The 23,376-nt window shown below is 38.4% G+C and overlaps 1 protein-coding gene across 1 annotated transcript in view; it reads right to left on the minus strand.

Annotated features, from left to right (window-relative positions):
- Positions 1-6,521: 6,521 nt before the first annotated feature.
- Positions 6,522-23,376, minus strand: part of LOC140727204 (potassium/sodium hyperpolarization-activated cyclic nucleotide-gated channel 2-like) — a 58,690-nt gene continuing 41,835 nt past the window's right edge. Inside the window, exons 6-11 of the mRNA XM_073044472.1 lie at positions 22,294-22,387; positions 20,117-20,244; positions 15,038-15,184; positions 12,068-12,305; positions 8,575-8,742; positions 6,522-6,645 (exon numbers count right to left, since the gene is read on the minus strand). Of these exons, the coding sequence (XP_072900573.1) occupies positions 6,599-6,645; positions 8,575-8,742; positions 12,068-12,305; positions 15,038-15,184; positions 20,117-20,244; positions 22,294-22,387 (822 nt within the window). The 3' untranslated portion in view covers positions 6,522-6,598. The remainder of the gene's footprint in view (positions 6,646-8,574; positions 8,743-12,067; positions 12,306-15,037; positions 15,185-20,116; positions 20,245-22,293; positions 22,388-23,376) is intronic.

A 23,376-nucleotide genomic window follows, 5' to 3' on the forward strand; every position in this document is an offset into this window, starting at 1 on the left:
CGTTCAACAATCCTGTTAGTAAACGAGAGTAACCATAGTAACGCCTACATGAAATGCAAACGAGAGTCGAAACAGAAGAGGTGAACCTGTAAAACAGTCATCCAATGCAACGCCACCTGTCCGCCAAGGTACTTACAGTTACCTCCTATGACAAACGGAAATCGAACCGTCTAAAATCAATTAATGGATACCCTCCCCGTAAGAAGACCTGAAAGTTGAGGAAAGGCTTCGTTGTACAGTGCCTTGAAAATATATTCAGCCTAAGCCCTTTGTTCATATAAATGAGTATTGGAGCCACGAAGCCAGAAATTTTGATTAATTTGACTGAAAATTTAAATTGATGAATCACATGCTTATTTTTCCACAGTAGAACCCAAAAAGTTCAAAATCTGAGATGTTAGCAGTTCACCCCCACCCCACCTTTGCTCAGTACTTAGTTGAACCACCTCTCACAGCTATTACAACAAGTAGTCTTTTTGGATAAGTCTCTATTAGCTTTGCTTTGCCCATTGGAAAATTGCTCAATCTGTGCCAGGTTAGTTGGAGAGCAATCTTGAGGTCTTGCCAGAGATATTTGATCAGGTTAAGATCAGGTCTTTGCACCACACAAGGATATCAACTTTCTTCATTTGAAGCCATTGGGCTGGCTGTGTGCTTTGGGTTGTTGTCCTGCTGAAATGCCAGTTGAAGCTTTCTGGCAGGTTTTTTAAATCCATGATCTCTCTGTAATATCAGCATTCATTTTCCCATCAATCTTGACCAGATTTCCAAACCCTGCTGCTGAAAAGCATCCCCATAGCATGATGCTACTTCCACATACTTTACAGAAGGATGGTGTTTAAAACATAAAAACATAAGAAATAGGAGCAGGAGTAGGCCACCCGGCTCAACGAGCCTGCCCCGCCATTCAATAAGATCATGGCCGATCTGCCTGTAAACTCAGCTCCATCTACTTGTCTTTTCCCCATAACCCTTATTCCCCTACTATGTAAAAATCTATCTAACTGTATTTGAAATATATTTAGTGAAGAAGCCTCAACTGTTTCCCTGGCCAGAGAATTCCACAGAGTCACCACTGCCTGGGAAAAAGTTTCTCATCTCCGTCCTAAAGTTTCTCCCATGAACCTTGAGGCAATGTCCCCTAGTTCTAGTCTCACCTACCAATGGAAACAACTTTCCTACTTCTATCTTATCTATCCCTTTCAAAATTTTGTATGTTTCTATAAGATCCTAGGTGATGCACAGCATTAGATATACACCACACATACCGTTTAGTGTTGAGGCCAAAAAGTTCCAATTTAGTTTCATCCAACCACAAGACCTTTTCCTACATCTTTACAGTATCTTCTAAGTGATGTATTGCAAAATCTTTACAGGCAAGGATATGCTTTTGTTAAGCTGTTAATGTGGTGTAAATGTAATTCACAAATAAAAATTCTCAGTTACATTTCTTCAAAATCCCTGTTGTAATACTCATTTATGTGAATAAAAGGTTGGGGTCTGAAAATTTTTTCAAGGCATTGTATAATGTTTTGTGGCCAATAAAACTGCTAATGCTGCAGATTAATAGATAATTGAAGGAACTATAGAATAATCCCCAAAATGCAGTTAACAGAAAACTCCAAGCGATGCTAAGATATTCTTGTTTTACTTCTAGTGAAAATTCCCAAAACTGAAATAGATCTGTTCACTCCCCCAGCTTGACTGGGAAACTCTTGACATCAAGGTTCAGTTTTCAATCAATTATAACTGGTGACCATGGAGAAAAGCATTGTAAACAATTATATTGGAAAGAAATCACCAGTTATCCCCAAAGACAGATTATGTGATGAAGAATCAAATCTATTACAAAATGCTTGGTCCAAATACAGTATGAATAACAACACTACAATAAAATTGAATACATTGTATTTCACACTGTAGAGGTGGGAAAATACAATATTTAAATCAGATATAGTCATATATATATTTTTTAATTAAATATTGTAAGAACTAGCTACAAGCCCGTCGGAAGTAATGCTGACCAAGATTAACATCTACTGCAATTGGAAAGATGCGTGTACAACTGGTCACTCAGCTTCTTTTAGCTTTCTTTTGTCTTAGTGTTTGAGTTGGAGGGAGAAATAGGGTTGGTTTGCCATTGTTGCTTGTGTTCTGTTTTATTGTGTACTGTTGTTCTACCAAATGTTGTGGGCATCCTATGCTGGCACCGGAATGTTTGGCAACCTGCGTGCTGCCTCAGGCCTACCCTTGGATATGTTGGTTGCTAAAGCAAGCAAAATGTTTCACTTTATGTTTCGATGTACATGTAATAAATAAACTTGAATCTTGAATGGTATCAATGTTATAATCCAGGTATAGCTGCCCAGCAACTTAGGAGATAGTACATTTTATTTTGCTGGTGAGTCCATGGGAAACTGAACAAATTAAAAGTCATTCTGAATAACACATCAAGATCACAAATAAAAAAATAAGAAACTATGAAAAAATTAAGCATATCTAATGTAGAGTTTAACTGTTGACTGATTGATATGACTATTGTTGACAAGAGCCAAATGCATAAAGTTTAAATACTGCCATCAGATTCACAGCTAAGACAAACAATACTCCAAGAAAATCAAATCAAGTTTCAGCTGCAATCAAATGTCTGTCCTGATGTCTGCAAAAATACAACTTTCCAAGAGATTTCCTGCAGGAAACCAGATGTTTCCTATAGAGATATTTGTTGCTTGTGTGCAATGTTAACTGAATGTATTGTGCTTCCATCGAGTTTGGCAATGATTATTAATCCCCTTCTCAAAATTAACCCATTCAAGTCACAGAAATGCATTTAAATTCAAAGCGGATTTTCTTAAACTTCCTTAAATGATTTGAAATTACAAATGTGAGGCACATTACTAGCTTTAAAAAGCGAGTGGGGCCTGATTTTCTGTGGTCCTTGAGATTGCGCAGGTTATTAAGCACTTGGCTAGGTTTAAGCAGAGCGGCCATTTGTGAACATGCCAGTGTTAGATTGGAGAGCTGAGGCTTCGGTAGAAGAAGCAGAAGCTAAGTTTCTGGCAAGCTCCTTTCTTTCTTCCTTATAACACAGTTAGAGCAACGGGAATTACTGTCAGGACAGTGGAATGCTCCTCTTGTAGGAGAGAAGGTGGAGCACTCCGGTATCCTGATGACTAAACCTACAAAATGTGCATCAAGTTGCAGCTTCTTACAGACCACATTAGGGGCAGGAGCTGGAGCTAGATGACCTTCAGGTAATTCAGGAGACAGAAGGGTTGATTGACAGGAGATATAGGGAGATAGCTACACCTAATGTGCAGGAATAGGTAACTGGGTGACCATCTGGAGAGAAAAAGGGGATAGGCAGCCAGTGCAGGTTACCTCTGTGGCTGTTCTCCTCAAAAAATAGAATAATTTAGCTTCAAATTTTGAATTATTGCATTAGATACTATTAGGGAGGATGACTTTGCAGAGGAAAGCTATAGCAGTCAGGTCTCTGGCACAGACTTAAAAGAGAGGGGTTTAAAAAATGGCAAGCAGTATTGATCAGGGATTCATCGGTTAGGGAAACATTGGTTCTGTGGGTGAGATCGATATTCCCAGATGGCATGTTGCCTCCCAGGTGCCAGGATCAGGGATACCTCAGATCGAATCTATAGCATTCTTAAGGGAGAGGGTGAGCAGCTCGAGGTCATGGTCCACATCACTACCATTGGCATAGGCAGGAAGGGTGACATGATCCTGCAAAGCAAGTTCAGAGAATTAGGAGGTGTTAAAGGACAGAACTTGCAGGGAGATGACCTTAGGATTGCAACCCATGCTAAGCGCTAGTGAGGCTAAAAATAGGAGGACAATACCATTTAGAATATGGCTAAGAAGATGGTGCAGGAGGGAGGCTTCATATTTTTGGATCATTGGGCCCTCTTCCAGGGAAGATAGGATGTGTACAAATGGTTCAGTTTGCATTTGAACTGGATGGGGAGCAATATCCTTGTGGGAAGGTTTGTTAGTGCAGTTCTGTGGGGTTTAAACTAGAGTTGCAGGGGGTTCAGAACCAGAGTGCCAGGGCAACTGGTGGAGTGGTTATGGGGAAAGTAGATGTTAAGCCTACATATAAAGACAGAAACCAAGAGGTTGAGGATGGTGGACTAGTGTTCTGAGTTGCATCTATTTCAAAGCAAGAAGTATTGAAGGTAAGGCAGAGGAGCACGGATCAGCATGTGGAATTATAATATTGTAGCTATACGGTTGCAGCTCTGAGTTCCAGGGTTCCATTGTTTTAGACATAAGAGAGGGGTTTTAGACATTGCTTGAGACATATTAAAGGGTGAGGGATGACATTACTTGTCAGGAGAAATGCCATGGTGGTGCTCAGACAAGACAGGACTGGAGGGCTTGTCTGCTGAAGCTATATGAGTGTAATGAGCAATGAGAAAGGGATGACAAATGCTAATAGGACTAAATTATAGATCTGTTAATAGTCAGTGGAATTTAGAGGAGAGAATTTGTAGAGAGATAGCAGACAGTTGCAAGAAAAATACAGTTGTGATAGTGGGTGATTTTAAACTTTCTACATATTGACTTGGACTTATATACTGTAAAAGGACTGGATGGGATAGAATTTGTCAAATATGTTCATGAAAGTTTCCTTTATCAATATATAGAAGTCACACATAGGGAGAGTGCAATGTTGGATCTTCTATTAGGAAATGAGACAGATCAAGTGACAGAAGAGTGTGTAGGGGAACATTGGATAGACAGTTTAATCAGAGATAGTCAAAATGGATTTGTGTGTAGTAGGTTGTACCCAACCAATCTTATAGAGTTTTTCGAGGAGGATACCAGGAAAATTAATGAAGGAAAGGTGGTGGACATTATCAACATGCACTTCGCAAGGCCTTTGACAGAAGGTTCAGTCCCTTGGTGTTCAGGATGAAGAAGTAAATTGGATTCAACATTGGCTTAGTGGGAGAAGCCACAGAATGGCAGTAGATGGTAGAAGTAGGTACATTGTTGGGAGGGGTATGGAGGACTACAGTCCACAAAGTATAACGGTTTGGCATGGACTAGATGGGCCAAAGGTCCTGCTTCTGTGTTGTAGTGCTCTATGACTCTATTACAAGTTCTCTAGCACCACTTAATTTTCATGGTTGGAAGGTGAGCAGAGGTGCAAGAGAATCTAGAGGAACATTTGATGTAAAAACATTACAAGTATCTGACTATGCTTCTATCGGCAAATGCAAGCAACTGTGAGATCACAGGAAGAAATTGGCAGAGATGAAGTTTGGGTGGAAAACTTCTCGGGTGTACTACAAGGTAAATTTTAAAAGAGGAAAAAGACAATCTGGGAATTGGTATGTCCTATGTTAATGTATTTTCTGGATGACATTTCTCAATGAAAATGATGAGATATAATCTCAAACACAGTTGACTTATATGGACTTAATGTTTCTACAATAGCTCTTCTAATAATTATTTAGATCAATTAACAGCCTGATTCATTATAGTTTCAGTCCTCATCCAGAGAATCACTGTAAAAATTGAATATTTGCGCAGTTGTTCTTCCAAATATTAATATCACCAAGACCAAGGAGATGGTGGTGGACTTTAGGAGATCTAGGCCTCATATGGAGCCAGTGATCATTAATGGAGAATGTGTGGAGCAGGTTAAGACCTACAAGTATCTGGGAGTACAGTTAGACGAGAAGCTAGACTGGACTGCCAACACAGATGCCTTGTGCAGGAAGGCACAGAGTCGACTGTACTTCCTAAGAAGGTTGGCGTCATTCAATGTCTGTAGTGAGATGCTGAAGATGTTCTATAGGTCAGTTGTGGAGAGCGCCCTCTTCTTTGTGGTGGCGTGTTGGGGAGGAAGCATTAAGAAGAGGGACGCCTCACGTCTTAATAAGCTGGTAAGGAAGGCGGGCTCTGTCGTGGGCAAAGTACTGGAGAGTTTAACATCGGTAGCTGAGCGAAGGGCACTGAGTAGGCTACAGTCAATTATGGATAACTCTGAACATCCTCTACATAGCACCATCCAGAGACAGAGAAGCAGTTTCAGCAACAGGTTACTATTGATGCAATGCTCCTCAGACAGGATGAAGAGGTCAATACTCCCCAATGCCATTAGGCTTTACAATTCTACCGCCAGGACTTAAGAACTTTTTAAAAGCTATTATTAATGCTTTTTGAGATAGTGATTTAGATGCATATCATATTTTTTTACTGAGTTAAGTATTGTATGTAATTAGTTTTGCTACAACAAGTGTATGGGACATTGGAAAAAAGTTGAATTTCCCCATGGGAATGAATAAAGTATCTATCTATCTATCTATTAATCAGATGCATATTTATATGCAAACTGATAAAAAATGATGGATCACCAGGATGTCAAAATAGGTTAAATACATGTTCTCTGCAATTCAAGTTTGGGATTCCATGCAAGCCTGCAAATATTTCTATTTTGTAGATTAAAAAAAACTTTTTATGAAGTCAGCTCTGTTAATTGCAGAAAACAATCAAGTTTATTTTTTTAATTGATCATACAGTAATATTATACAAATACAAAATATACATTTTTACAGATTCTTCTTGTTTGTTAAGGAGATTGAAGATCTCTGCTAAGTTCCCACAGATCTATTGCTTCTGGCAAAACAACAAAATAATTGGGCGTCAGTAAAATGAACATAAAGTTAAACTAAAAGTAGAAGACGGATTAAACTTATCTTGATTACGATGACTAATCACTTAAAGTAATTCAGCTGTACCTTTTCCTTTTACTGTTGAATATTCATTTCACAAATATTAGTTCTTATTAAATACTGGTGGGTGTAACCTATAAACCACTTTATAATGGCTATATTATTGGACCAAATTCAAATAAAAAATTCATAGTCCTGTAGCAAAAGATAATACAAACATGATGAGGGACTTTATTCTCCATGTAGATTTGACAAATGAGCATAGCACAGTACAATACAGGCTCTTAGGCCTATGATGTTGTGCTGACTTTTTAAACATATTCCAAGATCAATCTAACCCTTTCTTCCCATCCATGCGCCTATTGAAGAGTCTCTTAAATGTCCCGAATGTATCTGCCACTATCACCACCCCGACAGTGCATTCCTGGCACTAACCACACTCTGTAAAAAAAACTATCACCTTAAAATTATGCTTCTCATATTAGTTTTTGCTGCCCTGGGAAAAAGGCATTGGTTGTCCACTCTATCTACTTGTCTTATCGTGTTATATACCTCAATCACGTCACCTCTCATCCTATTTCAGAATTGAACACAATACTCCAAGTGTTTAATAGAGTTGAAACATTTCCTCACAGCTCTTGAGCTCAATCCTCCTACTAATGAAGGCTAACATACCAATACACCTTCTTAATCACCCTATTAACTTGCACTCCATTTTTGAGGGATTATTGGACATGGACCCCAAGATCCCCATGTTTCTCCACACTGTTAAGAATTCTTGTACTTTGTCTTCAAGTTCAACCTTCCAAAGTGTATTAATTCACATTCCCCTGATCGAACTCTACCTGCATAAAGTCATACCAAAAACTACATAACTAAGGGACACAAGGCTTGTTAGATGGAAATACATGGTTGAGGTTACAACCAAATCAACCATGATTGATCTTATTAAAATGACAGAGCATGTTTCAGGTCCTAGTGCTCCACTCCTGCTCCTAATTTGAAGGATGGCAAAACAAAACTAGTACGATGCCGCAAATCATGAACACAAGAGATTCTGCAGATGCTGAAAATCTTGAGCAACACACACAAAATGCTGACAAACTCAGCAAGTCAGGCAGCATCTATGGAGGGGAATGAACAGTCAAGATTTTGGGCCAAGATCTTTCAACAGGACTGGAAAGTGGCAGTTGGCAGAATAAGGTGGTGGGTGGAAAGGAAGGGATACAAACTGGCAGATTATAGTTGAGACCTGGTGAAGTACCTCTGGTTTCAGTGTTAGCACTTCAATGATTCAAATATGTATATTAATAACTTAGTGAAGGAACTGGGTGTAGCATATCCTAATTTGCTACTGATAGAAAGGTAGAAGGAAAATTCAGTTCTGAGGAGGGAACAAAGAATCTGTAAAAGTACATAAATAAATAAGAGAATTGCCAAGTTAATCATAAGGAAGGAAGTAGAGTTGAGGATATACCTTATTGAACTGCAAAGCAGGTGAGAGGGGCTCTCTGAACTACTCTTTCTATAGTTTTGTTCTAAAAGAGCAGCATCTAACAGATTACACTTCTAAGTTTGGCCAGAATCGTCCAAGGGAAGACTTGTTAAAGTTGATTTATTTCCCTACCGTCTTCAATTTGATTTTCAAGAGGACTGCTTTTTTCTACATCTAAATGAACAAACTCATAAAGTAACATAGAAAGAAATTATTTTTGAGTGTCTGATGGAATGGGGCTGATATTACCATGAGCTTCCACATACCACAGCAGATTCATTAGTATTTTTAGAAATACCCTGTGTCACTGGAATAGTAGGAGCAGTCAACCAACTTCACATAATCACAAACTTTGATAAACACCACATTTTCACTTACTTATGAGGGCTCTTTGCCTTTGGGCTGCCATGTTTACTACATCTTCCTTAGCAGCAGGAAATTGCTTCAACAAATCATTAAATTTGTCTGCTGTCAATGAATATAATTTGCAAAGAGTAACTGCTCGGACAGTAGCTTTACGGAAACCTTTAGTGAGAAGGCAGATCTCTGAAAATAATTAAGAACTTTAGTAAATAACATTACAGTTGTTTTATTTTGTTATTTGCATGACCACTTTAGATGTATAATTAAGAGTTATATGAGGAAATGGTGTGGCTATACTCTTGGCTAAAAAATATTGGCTGGAAATTACTTATACCATTCATTTTACATACAGTTGCCCAAAGTTTGACATTGGCTTGTTAGCAGACATTTCTATAAATTTATCAGTTTATCTTGTAAACTATATATAAAAGGTGTATGAGGACATTATTCAGTGTTCTTTTATAGTTTGAAAGACAGCTACCTGATCGTACTCAGTCCACTAATATGTTCTAACCCTGCAACAGCCTCATCTACTTACTCTCTGAGATCTTACATACTAAGGTGCCATCAATCTTCTTTGTTACTTCTTCAAACATTCAACCAAGTTAGTCAGATGACATACCTTTAACAAACCCATCCTGTTCCTTTCTAAATGCTGTTTAATGATGTCTCCTAGAATTTCTTTTCAATAACTTGTCCACAACCAATGTTAGACGGATTGGCATATACTTAGACTTTCACTTCCTCATTTTTTCCAGTCTTTGCACACTGCAGATACACACCCCCCCAGCCCCGGAAACCGAGACTGCATCTTTTGAACATAGTAATTTATATCGTTGCCTCCCTCAAAGTTAATCATCTCTAAGGCTACATATTCTCCTTTAATTTCAGAGATAAAGATGAATTTCTTCAGCCAGAGGTAGTGAAACTGTGGAATTCAGTGCCACAGAGAACTATGGTAACCAAGTCATTGGGTATAGTTAAAGCAAAGATTGATAGGTTCTTGATTAGCAAGGGTGTTAAAAATTATGGGGAAAAAGCAGGAGAATGAGGTTTAGAGGGATACTATATCAGACATGATGGAATGGCAGAGCAGACAATGGGCCGAATGGCCTACGTCTTACTGTCTTAATTTCAATGCTTATAAAATTTCTTTACAAAGTTTTCATGTAATCTGCTTCGTTAAACTACCATTTTGGTTTTCAATATGACCTATTATTTCCTGTAGGTCCTACTTATTTCCTTTTAATTTGATTTTAGTATTGTCCTCTCTCTTTCTTGCTATAGTATTGTGTTCTTGGTATCTGTCACAAGTTTTCTTTTATTGTGCTATCTTACACTGCATATTCTAGGATACTTGCAATGACCTGGTCATGGCAGTTCTCATTATTTGTTAGAAATATATTTGACCTCAAACATTTGTTATCTCTTCTTTGAAAGTATCTCAGAGCTCTCCTTTCCCTTTATGTCACTGATTAAGACAACTTTTGTGAGATTATATCTTGACCTGGCAATAATGGTCTTGCCACATTTAAAACAGGAATAGAAATTGGTTTATTATTGTCACATGTACCAAAGTACAGTGAAATGCTTGTCTTGCATACTGTTCATACAAATCAATTAATTACACAATGCATTACAGTATTATAAGGCAAAACAGAATGCAGAATAAAGTGTAACAAATTCAGAGAAAGAGCAGTACAGGTAAACAACAAGATGCAAGGTCATAACAAGATAAATTGTGAGGTCAAGAGTCCATCTTATTGTTCTAGTGAACTTTCCAATAGTCTTATAACAGCAGGGTAGAAGCTGGCCTTGAGTCTGGTGATATGTGCTTTAAAGCTTTTGTGTCTTCTGCCCAATGGTAGAGGGAAGAGAGAGTGTCTGGGGTGGGTGCACCTTTGATAATGCTGGCTGCTTTAATAAGACCATGAGAAGTATAGACAGTCCTTGGAGAGGAGGCTAGTTTCTGTGATGTACTGAGCTGCACCATCTGGTCACAGGCAGTGGAGTCTCCATACCAAGCTGTGATGCATCTGGATAGGATGCTTTCTATAGGGTACTGATAAAAATTGTTAAAAGTTGATGGAGACATGCCAAAATCCTATATCCTCCTGAGGAAGAAAGTACATTTATAAGCTTTCTTGGGATCTCTGTGGTTGGACCAAGACAGGTTATTGGTAATGTTCACTCATAGGAACTTGTAGCTCTCAGCACTGTTGATGTAAACAGCAGCATGTATACCACCCTCTTCCTGAAGTCAATGATCAGTTCCTTTATTCCGTTGACAAGCAAAGTTAATGCTATTGATAGAATGGTGCAGAGGAGTGATTAAAAAAAAGGATGATGCAAGGCAAACAGATAGTAACAGAAGTAAATGGATAAAAGTTTGGTCCACAGGACCCGTAACAGGCAACTACAAAATCATTATCAGCACATACAGTCTGAAATAATATAAAAAGGGTTACATTCTGAAATTGTTAAATATGGTATCTAGTCCAGAAAGAGCCTAAGTGAAAGAAAAAGTGGTGCTCCTAAATAGTTCTTTTAACTTGTAATACTGTAGGAGACCGAGTCTGAAAGAATCGGAAATTGGACTGGGAGGAAATCCAAAATAACACAAAGCAGAATCTTAGGAAATGCTTGTAGACTAACTAAAGCTATTTGGCAATCATACTAAACTGTTGTTCATGATGCAACCTCTCTTACATTGGAAGACCAAATACAAATTGCATTTTGTTTTATACTAATATCTTGATGTAATTAAAACCTGATGGTTATATTTTTCACTTCTGATTACTTCTTTCTTCTCAAATGCTGTCTAACCTCCAGGGCTAACCCAGCATTTTTTATTATTATATTAAAGGTTATGTTTCACTTAACTTCAACTAAACTTGCCTAATTATTGGGCGTGGCCATTTCGGAGCAAGTTAATATCCAAGTCACAGGTAAATTGCCAACAGTAATCAATTAGCACTTCTCCCTTGAGAATGATATTGAATAATTCCCTTCATTACAATTCCAACACCGTGGTGAAATATTGCTTAATTTTTATTGGTCATTTTTTCCACAAACTTTGAACTTTACCTTGAATTTTCACTGCTTTAAATTCAGATTTTTACAAGGACTTTCTGAATAAACTCAAATATCATAGCCACTTGGAATGTTAACTTTTTTTTTGAAAACACTTAGATTATTGAAGAAGTGTTTCCATTTTGTACAGGGTGCTTGTAATTAGGTGATATGGAAAGATGATGTTGCGGTTTGATGTTCAAAGTTTCATATTTTAACCACATTCTTTAATAGGGGTACAATCATACTAATTTCTACAAAACAACTAATATTTATATGTCTTGTTATATACAGTAGTAAAGCATTTCAAGAGCTTCTTACTTAATCTAGATGAAAGTTATATTTGTAATTTACACATTGTTATACATTTGGTATACTAATTCAAAGGCTAAATGGTTTGTAACATTTCCATTACAGAAGATATTGTGTTACAAACCTCCAAAATAAGCACCATCCGAAAGCAGTTTTTGATAGTAAGATGTCTCCACTGAAACAATACCAGATTCAATGAAGAACATCCTTTCTGCTACAGCACCTTCTCTTATTATCACATCATCCTTCTGAAAGACTTCATAACGAAGATTTGTGATAACAGCTTTCAAAAAGTTCGGATCTGCATTTTGGAACATTGGCACATTATTGACCAAATTTCTGCACAGATAACCCAAAATATCCTGTAATAAAATAATAAACAATATAACAGCTACTGATTTTGAAGGCATGCTAAAATAATTCATCACTATAAAGTGACAGCCAGACAAGCCACTTCCTGATATTTGAATTTGCCCAATTAATGTTACAAACTTCTTGAATTCTAATCAAAGAGCATCAGGAAAGAATGAAATAGTGGTTTTCAGGTAAAGACTGGCTGAACTGCCATCTTATTAAATGGCAGAGTGAAGGCAAGAGGCTGATTGGCCTACTGTTGTTTTTTCACAGTATGTATAGACACTACTTCTACCAATCTTATTTTCCTTGCTATTTTTACATCCACTCAAATGGAATCAATATCTTCTAATCCCACAACAGCATGTATTTCATCTCTTATTAAAGTACCCCCTTTTACTTTTCATCGATCTTCCTAAAAGTCAAATATCTCTGAATATTAATTTCCCAGTTTTGATCTAACAACCATACCTCCATTAAATAAGAATAGCCTCTCCTATTTTATTACATCATTCATGTATTTGCCACTTTTGCAGTCCTCTCAGTAAGTAAACCCATGATGTTGTGCCTACCTTTTATTTACTCTACTCTGAAATCAATTTAACACTTTCCTCCCACATTGCCTTCATTTTATTTCTTCCTTGTGGCTATTAAGAGTCTCTTAAATTTCTCTAACGTATCTGCCTCAATCACCATCCCTGGCTGTGCGTTCCATTCACTTACCACTCTGTGTAAAAAAAACCCATCGCTGTCATTTCCACCTTGGGAAAAAGGTGCTGGCTGTACACCCTATCTATACCTCTTATCATCTTGTACACCTCTATCATGTTGCCTTTCATCCTCCTTCACTCCGAAGAGGAAAACCCTAGATTCTCAACCTTTCCTCATAAGACATGCTCTCCAATCCAGGCAGCATCCTGGCAAACCACCTCTCCACCCTCTCTAAAGCTCCCGCATCCTTCCTATGAGGCAAACAAAACTGAACACAATACTCCAAATGTGATTTAACTATAATTTCATAGAGCTACAACATTACCTTATGGCTCATGAACTAAATCTCCTGACTAATGAAGGCCAGCACATCAAACACCCTCTTAACCATCCTATCAACTTGCGTGGCAACTTTGAGGCACCAAGATCCCCCTATTCCTCCACACTGCTGTGTATCCTGCCATTAATCTTGTACTCTGCCTTTGAGTTTGACCTTCCAAAGTGCATCACTTCACACTTTCCCAGATCGAATTCCACGTGCCACCATGCAGCCCAACTCTGCATCCTATCTATGTTCCGTTGTAACTTTTGACAGCCTGCTATATTATCTGCAACACACCAACCTTTATGTTATCTGTAAACTTACTAACCCACCCTTCTACATCCTCATCCAAGTCAATAGTAAAAATTACAAAGAGCAAGATCCCTCCAGGACACCACTGGTCACAGACCTCAAGTAAAATATACCCCACAAACTACTACTCACTGCCTTCTATGGACAAGCCAATTCTGAATCCATGCAACTAAGTTTCATTGGATCAAATGCATCCTAACTTTCTGAATGAGCCTACCACAGGAAACCTTGTTGAATGCCTGACTAAAATTCATATACATAACATCCACTATTCTACCTTCATCAGTTTTTTGCCAAAGAATTCAATCAGGCTTGTGAGGCATGACCAGCCCCTCAATCTGATTGCTATTCCCAGTCAGACTATGCTGCTCCAAATGCTTGTAAATCCTGTGCCTAAGAGTCTTCTCAAATAGTTTCTCCTCCACTGACTTAAGACTCATTGGTCTATAATTCCCAGAATTGTCCCTATTACCTTTCCTGAACAAAGATATAACATTTCCCCCTCCATTCTTCTGATATTACTCCTATGGCCAGTGAGGATGCAAAGATCATCGACAAAGGAGTAATAATTTCTTTACTCGCTTCTCATAGTAACCTAGGGTATATCCAGTCAGGCCCTGGGGACTTGTCAACCCTAACGTTCTTCAAAAGTTCCAGCATACCCCCTTTCTTAATGTTGACCGTTCCAGCACATCAGCCTGTTTTATGCTTTCCTCATATTCGTCAACATCCTTATCCCTGGTGAAACTGAAACAAAATATTTATTAAGAACCTCTCTCCCTCCGCTGACTTCAGGCATGTTTACTCTTTTATCCCTGATCAGTCCTACCTTCACTCTAGTCATTTCTTTGCTCTTCATCTACATGCAGAGCATCTTAGGGTCTTCCTTAATCCTACTCATCAAGGCCTTCTTATGTCTCCCAAGCTCCTTCCTGGCGACCTTATAACTCTCAAGAGCCCTATCTGATCCTTCCTTCCTAAACCTTAAGGATGCTTCTTTCTTCCTCTTGAATAGAAAAGTTCCACTTCTCTTGTCAACCATGGTTCCTTCACCCTACCATCCTTTCCTTGTCTTAATGGGACAAACCTATCCAGGACCCCATGCAAGTGCTTCCTAAACAAACGCCGCATTTTCATTTTGCATTCCCCTGAGTACATCTGGTCCCAATTTATGCTCCCAAGTTCCTGCTTAATAGCAGCATATTCACCCTCCACCAATTAAATGCTCTAAGGTTATGCTAAAGGTTGGAGAGCTGTGGTCACCTTCTCGGAAATGCTCAGCCACCAAGATTAGGTTCATTGTTTAGTACTAGATTACTTATTTAAAATTTCTTAAAATTCTACATTTTCCTTGATGTTCAGCATTCTACATGTTTTTTTTTCTTAAATCAATACCTCTCTCAAATATTCGGATAATTCAGAAATAATTCCTTCTTCATCAAACCATTTGCCATGATAACGCTCTCTGTAATAGCTTGAAATCTTCAACTGTAAATTCCGAGGGAGTCTCTTATTTTTCATGTACTGTTCTACTTGACACAGCTTAATTGAAGAAATGTTAAAAACACTTAAACTTTAATCTCTTAAATACTTGCATTTTTCAGATCCAAATGACACCTTTGTGTAACAAGCAAAGCAAGATATTCACGTAATTGAACAATAGTTCTTCAAATTCTTTGAGGTGGAACAAGATCTGCAATACTAATTTATGCAAAATCAATTCTAAAAATAAAATGTAACAAACTCACACAAAATAGACTGAATTTTACTTTGCATCTAAAAGTAAATTAATATATATTCAATAGATTATGTTCTTAGTGTTGGTATTAAAATTTTGTGTATTTTGTCAACATACATTCGCTCAAGAGAGAGCTCACATAATTTGATCAATCAACTTAAAAAAACTAATGGAAATAATTAATAAAAGGCACATATAACAGCGGAGATAAGCTGGATATTACAAATTGAGTTAACTCTATTTTATGATAGCTGTAATTATATTATACCTAAATGTTAGTTCTGCCAAATTTTAAATCAAATCTATTGTGTTTTGATATAGCTGATATATGAATTTAAACTTAATTCCATATAATGTGATTTTAGAACATGTGAAAAATAATCAAATATATGCCTTTCAATAACCTACACTGATACAACAGAATGCATGGAAATTACTTAGGATTTCATGTATTAATTGTTATAATAAGCGTAATAATTCTGTCACATCGAGGTGAGAATATAAGAAACCTCACGAATGTCGTTATACTATTCTCCATTTTTACCAAAGCAAATTTAATTGTTTTCACTTCCCAAGTCTCAGTTTGGCACACTGCATATTTGATCAGGTCACTAATTCAAGTTCCCGTATTGACATATATGACGACACAGTATTGATAGGGAGCATATATCAATACTAGATATAAGCTGACACTCAAATGCAAAACAGTGGGGCTGCAGCATTGTCAAAGCCATCAATTTGCTGATAGGATACTGAACTATATGCTGTTACTGCTCATTACACCTGCTGGCGTTTAGGGCAGCAATGAAGCTCCTTCATCTCCTTGGTGGTGTTCAATATTTCCTTCATCATGCCAGTAGTTTCCTCTTGGTTTTCACTATTGTTAGCCATGCAAGTCGTGGGTGGAGACAGATGCAGAAAGGTTCTTCATTGCTATTTCTGTAACAGTTTTGATTGACCAGTCAGGGTTGTTAGCTCTGAACTTAACCCCTGAAACTGGGGAACTGGTCTGGCCTCCACCTTTGACTTATTTGGCATGGGTGACCCTACCAGGCACATGGGCCTGACTCCAGCCAACAGAGCTCCCTGGGTCACTGAGGCATGCAAACCTTCAAACCAGGATGAAGAAAAACCAATATGCCAGACACTACTTAGAGTTATTGACCTTCAAGTTAAATCTTATTAGGATGCTCCTTGCAGTGCTACACATTTGAAAATATTTTTCAAATGTGTAGCACTGTGGGAGATATTTTCCCCACAGTGAAATGTAATCATCACCAATTCTGTGTCATTTTGGGCCACGCAGGATTTTCAGCCCGATGGTTATTGGAATGACTCATACTTTTGTAGGTGACATGTTTCTAGTCTTAGACTTACATCCATTAATTCCAATGATCATGAAGAATCATTGTCCAGCATCCTTATCTTCCATTACATTGCGGTGAAACATGCCTATTTTTGGTCACCCATGGACTAATGAGATTTTTACAATGCTGACTGCAATACAAGTCTATGATCTGAAGGAAAATGCAAATTCTCCTTTGTTGCTTCATACTGCATACAATATTATGGTTGGTAAGTTTTACTGTTGACACAAAGATTAGTTGTGACAAGGATGTGAATTAGACTACAAAGGGATAAAGACATCAAAAATATTTCAAATGACATAACATGGGAAAATATGAAATTGTCCATTTTAGCAAGAAAAATTTAAAAAATTAAGAATGATATCGATATCCCAATGTTCGACTTGCAAAGCGACCATAAGGCCATAAGATATAGGAGCAGAAGTAGGACATTTGGCCAATCGAGTCTGCTCCGTCATTCAATCATGGGCTGATCCAATTCTTCCAGTCATCCCCACACTCCTGCCTTCACCCCATACCTTCTGATGCCCTGGCTAATCAAGAACCTATCTATCTCTGCATTAAATACACCCAATGACTTGGCCTCCACAGCCACTCGTGGCTGCAAATTCCACAGATTTGCCACCTTCTGACTGAAGTAATTTCTCCGCATCTCATTTCTAAATGTACATCCTTTAATCCTGAAGTCGTGCCCTCTTGTTCTAGAATCCCCTACCATGGGAAATAACTTTGCCATATCTAATCTGTTAGGCCTTTTAACATTTGGAATGTTTCTATGAGATTCCCCCTCATCTCCTGAACTCCAGGGAATACAGCCCAAGAGCTGCCAGACATTCCTCATACGGTAACCCTCTCATTCCTGGAATCATTCTTGTGAATCTTCTCGGAACCCTCTCCAATGTCAGTATACCCTTTCTAAAATAAGGAGCCCAAAACTGTACAGAATACTCCAAGTGCGGTCTCACGAGTGCCTTATAAGAGCTTCAACATCACATCCATGCTCTTATATTCTATACCTCTAGAAATGAATGCCAACATCACATTCGCCTTCTTCACAACCAACTCAACCTGGAGTCCTTTAGGGTACCTTGTACAAGAACTCCCAAGTCCTTTTGCGTCTCTGCATTTTGAATTCTCACCCCATCTAAATAATAGTCTGCCTGTTCATTCCTTCCACCTAAGTGCATGACCATACACTTTCCATAATGGTATTTCATTTGCTACTTCTTTGCCCATTCCCCTAAACTATCTAAGTCTCTCTGCAGGCTCTGTTTCCTCAACACTACCCACTCCTCCATCTATCTTTGTATCATCAGCAAATTTAGCCACAAATCTATTAAATACTGTAGTCCAAATGATTGACATACAACGCAAAAAGCAGCGGTCCCAACATTAACCCCTGTGGAACTCCACTGGTAACTGGCAGCCAACCAGAATAGGATCCCTTTATTCCCACTCTCTGTTTTCTGCCTACCAGCCAATGGTCCACCCATGCTCGTGACTTCCCTGTAATTCTATGGGCTCTTTATCTTGCTAAGCAGCCTCATGTGTGGCACTTTCTCAAAGGCCTTCTGAAAATCCAAGTACACCACATCTATTGCATCTCCTTTGTCTACCCTGCTGGTAATTTCCTCAAAGAATTGCAGTAGGTTTGTCAGGCAGGATTTTCCTATCAGGAAGCCATGCTGGCTTTGGCCTATCTTGTCATGTGCCTCCAGGTACTCCGTAATCTCATCCCTAACAATCGATTCCAACAACATCCCAACCATTGATGTCAGTCTAACAGGTCTATAGACTCCTTTTTGCTGCCTCCCACCCTTCTTAAATAGAGAAGTAACATTTGCAATTTTCCAGTCATTTGGTACAATGTCAGAATCTACCAATTCTTGAAAGATCATCATTAATGCCTCTGCAGTTTCTCCATTTACTTCCTTCAAAACCAGAGGGTGCATTCCATCAGGTCCAGGATATCTATCCAATCCTCAGACCATTAAGCTTCCCGAGTGCCTTCTCAGTCGTAATTTTCACTGCACAAACTTCACTTCCCTGACACTCTTGAATGTCCAATACACTGCAGACATCTTACACTGTGAAGACTGATGCAAAATACGCATTCAGTTCCTCTGCCATCTCTGCATCTCTCATTACAAAAGCAATTTTACAGGTACATCAATTTCTTAGGAAAGCTAACAGAATGCTAGCATTTATTGTTCCACAAATTAATACAAAAATATAAAATGCTAAGAGATGTAGATGAAGGATTATGGACATTATGTCTCAGTTCACAGCATATTGGTAATACTGCATCTGGAATATTGTGTACAGCACTGGTGTCCTTATTTAAGTGTAACGCTCTGTAAGGTTTCACTGCTGATGTAATGGTTTCTCTGTAGCAGCAGTGTTTGGGTTATGACTAGAGATAATGGGGGTTTTGGAATGTGTGCCAGCCAATGAGAGGCGTGTTTTTCTTGTGTGCCCAAGAGAAGTGTTTGTTCGGTGGAAGATGGAGAGAAAAGATGCCGGAAAGGGGAAGTCGTAGACAGAAGGCCAGAGTGGACTTGGAATGGGCTTTTGAGTCGACAGTGCTTGGGGGAAATCGATGGAGAACGAACAGATGGGAAAACTGAGCTCCAACGTTGCACATTAGACTGTCTCGTGAGAATGGGCCCTTTTTCTTTTTTGTTTTCTTTACTAACCCTATAGTCAAATTAAGAATTATAAAGCTCAATCATTTAATTGCATATTGTGTACTGATTGTTATTTCATGGTACTGATTTGTAACAGGGGAACACATCATGCAGCATCCACCCAGACAAGATTTCTCAAGTTTGGCTGGGCTGGAGGCTGTCTCCCCTTAGATTAAGGCAGTCCAGAGGAGGTTCACCAGACTGTTACATAGAATGGGTGTGTTGCTTTATGAGGAAAGATTGAACAGGCTAGAGTTAAAACTGCTTTCAGAAAGAAAGATATGAAGTTGAGTTCATTTCTTAATTATTTAGAAGTATTTTAACTGCTATAATTATCTTGAATTGTTAAAAATACCAATTTATAACATTTTTAGTTATTTCATTTTTAGTATATTTCTAGTGTTTCTGAAAACCTAAATTCCTCCATGATCAAAGCTGTGGTGGCAAATTTGCCAACTATCAAAGGCTTTCAGGTAAGTTTTGACTGTACCGTTTCTCCAATGCATTGTTTAAGGTGCAGAGCCTTATCACCAGGCTCTAAGAGAATTCAGGGCAACAAGACAGATCCTCTATATCAAAAAAGTTCAGAGGAGTAGTGACCATGGGTTGTAGGCCAGTGAGATCTAAATCCTTGTTATATACCATAGCTAGAAACAACCTTTTCATATTAAATTTTACAAACCTTTCGTCTGTATATGCGCTCTGAAGTATCTGCATTTAATACCATGGCTGCCACATTTCCCACCATCAATGAATACATTAAGGCTCCAGAAATCATACTGACCACTGTATATGCAACCTCTGTTAATTCTGCAATAATTCAATGAAAAATGCATCATTGCATGAAACATTGTTGTTGAAGAAAACCATCTACTCAATAGTAAACATTGTCTGTAACTAATATACAAATGTCAATTATTATCTGTAATGTTATAGCATTAAACATTTCAAAATAAATTTGAAATCACCCTGCTCGACTTTAGAAAAGGGGTTAGATTCCTCCTTAAGGAATGTCTCCTTTGAGGGATGAATTAAATGTTCATTGCCTCCTCAATTTTCTCTGTACTGCCTGCTAAATGTATATGAAACATACATGAAAAACATTTTAACAAATTGTAACTCGAAATATTTCTAATTCTGGAACAATTTTGAAGTGAATATTTTGAATGTTAGAAATATAGAAAACCTACAGGACAATACAAGCCCCTCGGCCCACAAAGTTGTGCCGAAAATGTGCCTACCTTAGAAATTACAAGGCTTACCCAAAGCCCTCTATTTTTCTAAGCTCCATGTATCTATCCAAGAGTCTCTTAAAAGACCCTTTCGTATCCACCTCCACCACCGTTGCTGGCAGCCCATTCCACGCACTCACCACTCTGAGTAAAAAACTTACCTCTGACATCTCCTCTGTACCTAATCCCCAGCACCTTAAACCTGTGTCCTCTTGTGGCAACCATTTCAGCCCTGGGAAAAAGCCTCTGACTATCCACACGATCAATGCCTCTCATCACCTTATACACCTCTATCAGGTCACCTCTCATCCTCCATCACTCCAAGGAGAAAAGGCCGAGTTCACTCAACCTATTCTCATAAGGCAAGCTCCCCAATCCAGGCAACATCCTTGCAGATCTCCTCTGCATCCCTTCTACAGTTTCCACATCTTTCCTGTAGTGAGGCAACCAGAACTGAGCACAGTACTCCAAGTGGGGTCTGATCAGGGTCCTATATAGCTGCAACACTACCTCACGGCTCTTAAATTCAATTCCACAATTGATGAAGGCCAATACACCATACGCCTTCTTAACCACAGAGTCAATCTGCACAGCTGCTTTGAGCATCCTATGGACTCGGACCCCAAGATCCCTCTGATCCTCCACACTGCCAAGAGTCTTACCACTAATACTATATTCTGCCATCATATTTGACCTACCAAAATAAACCACTTCACACTTATCTAGGTTGAACTCTATCTGCCATTTCTCAGCCCAGTTTTGCATCCTATCAATGTCCCGCTGTAACCTCTGACAGCCCTCCACACTATCCACAATGCCTCCAACCTTTGTGTCATCAGCAAACTTACTAACCCATCCCTCCACTTCCTCATCCAGGTCATTTATAAAAATCATGAAAAGTAAGGATCCCAGAACACATCCCTGTGGCACTCCACTGGTGACAAACATCCATGCAGAATATGACCCGTCTACAATCACTCTTTGCCTTCTGTGGGCAAGCCAGTTCTGGATCCACAAAGCAATGTCCCCTTGGATCCCTTGCCTCCTTACTTTCTCAATAAGCCTTGCATGGGGTACCTTATCAAATACCTTACTGAAAGCCATATGCACCACAGCTACTGCTCTTCCTTCATCAATGTGTTTAGTCACATCCTCAAAAAACTCAATCAGGCACATAAGGCTCGACCTGCCCTTGACAAAGCCATGCTGACTATTCCTCATCATATTTTACCTCTCCAAATGTTCATAAATCCTGCCTCTCAGGATCTTCTCCATCAACTTACCACCCACTAAGGTAAGACTCACAGGTGTATAATTTCTTGGGCTATCTCTACTCCCTTTCTTGAATAAAGGAACAACATCTGCAACCTTCCAATCCTCCAGAACCTCTCCCGTTCCCATTGATGATGCAAAGATCATCGCCAGAGGCTCAGCAATCTCCTCCCTCACCTCCCACAGTAGCCTGGGGTACATCTCATCCGGTCCTGGTGACTTATCCAACTTGATGCTTTCCAATATTGGTTTATGAACTGTGTACATTAATCAACCTTCCCCCAGAAAACTCTCCATTAGAGCTTGAGCTTGAGCTGTTATGAAATTATATCTGATTGTTCATCAATTCTAATACCTGTAGGTAAACCTCCTGCACCATAACTGTTGCCTAGTGTGTGAGAGATCGCACGAAGCACTCCAGCTGCATACTGATCAGCCCACCATGCTCTCTGTAAAATAAAACAGAATCCTTTGTACAGAAATGTTCAGAATTTCCTAATATCCATTCTTGCTGCTGAATTATGCAAGAAGTATGAGTTTAGCTTCTGCAAATCTACCTTTGTCAACCTAGTAACTAAAGCCACACATATCCTAGGGAATGAAGCCTGCACACGTAGGAGAAGAAATGTAAAACAACTCCTGTTCATGAATGAGCCAAAAAGAACTTTGACAACCATCAAACTCTCGACTATTTATGATATTTATGAATGTTTCTCAGTGTTGCAGATATTCAAAAACTGAAAAGTCAAAATTCAAGAAATGTTAAATAAATGTAAGATTTTTAAACTGAAATCAGAATTTCCAACTGACATTCATAAAAACTGACATAATGAGATGTGATTATGTCCTCTAGATTATTAATCTAGGTCTCTGGTTTACTCCATGACCATGAGTTTCAGTATTTTAATATTTGAAATCCTGTCTGGGATAGAATAATCCTAAACTACTTGTATCTGCTCCTCCAATATAAAAAAGGTATGAAAATGAAGTAACATAAATTAGTCTATGCAATTTAATGTGAATTCTTAAAAGGAAGGATATGTTTGATTAACTTTGTAGAATTCTTTGAAGAGATATGAGCATATCAAAAAAGATAATAAGATTTTCAAAAGTTATTTGATGATTACTAGATGTAAAGCTCATTACTGTATAAAAATAATGACATATACAATGTAACCATGAGGAGAAGGAAATGGTGTTAGATCTGAAAGAACAATTAATAGGAAAGTTGAATCATGAACATGTATACAAAGGTTTGCTTCAAGGCTGCTGATTATATGCAATAGACATAAATAATCAGAACTTAGAAATTAAACCAGCAATTCAATATTTATAATTGACATTAAGTAGATAACAATTATAACAAACAGTATATAGACATTAATCTGTCAAAGCATATAACTTGTTTGGTATCAAATATGACTAGCAATTACCTGTA

Source organism: Hemitrygon akajei, chromosome 5 (genome assembly GCF_048418815.1).
Source record: "Hemitrygon akajei chromosome 5, sHemAka1.3, whole genome shotgun sequence".
Taxonomy (NCBI): domain Eukaryota; kingdom Metazoa; phylum Chordata; class Chondrichthyes; order Myliobatiformes; family Dasyatidae; genus Hemitrygon; species Hemitrygon akajei.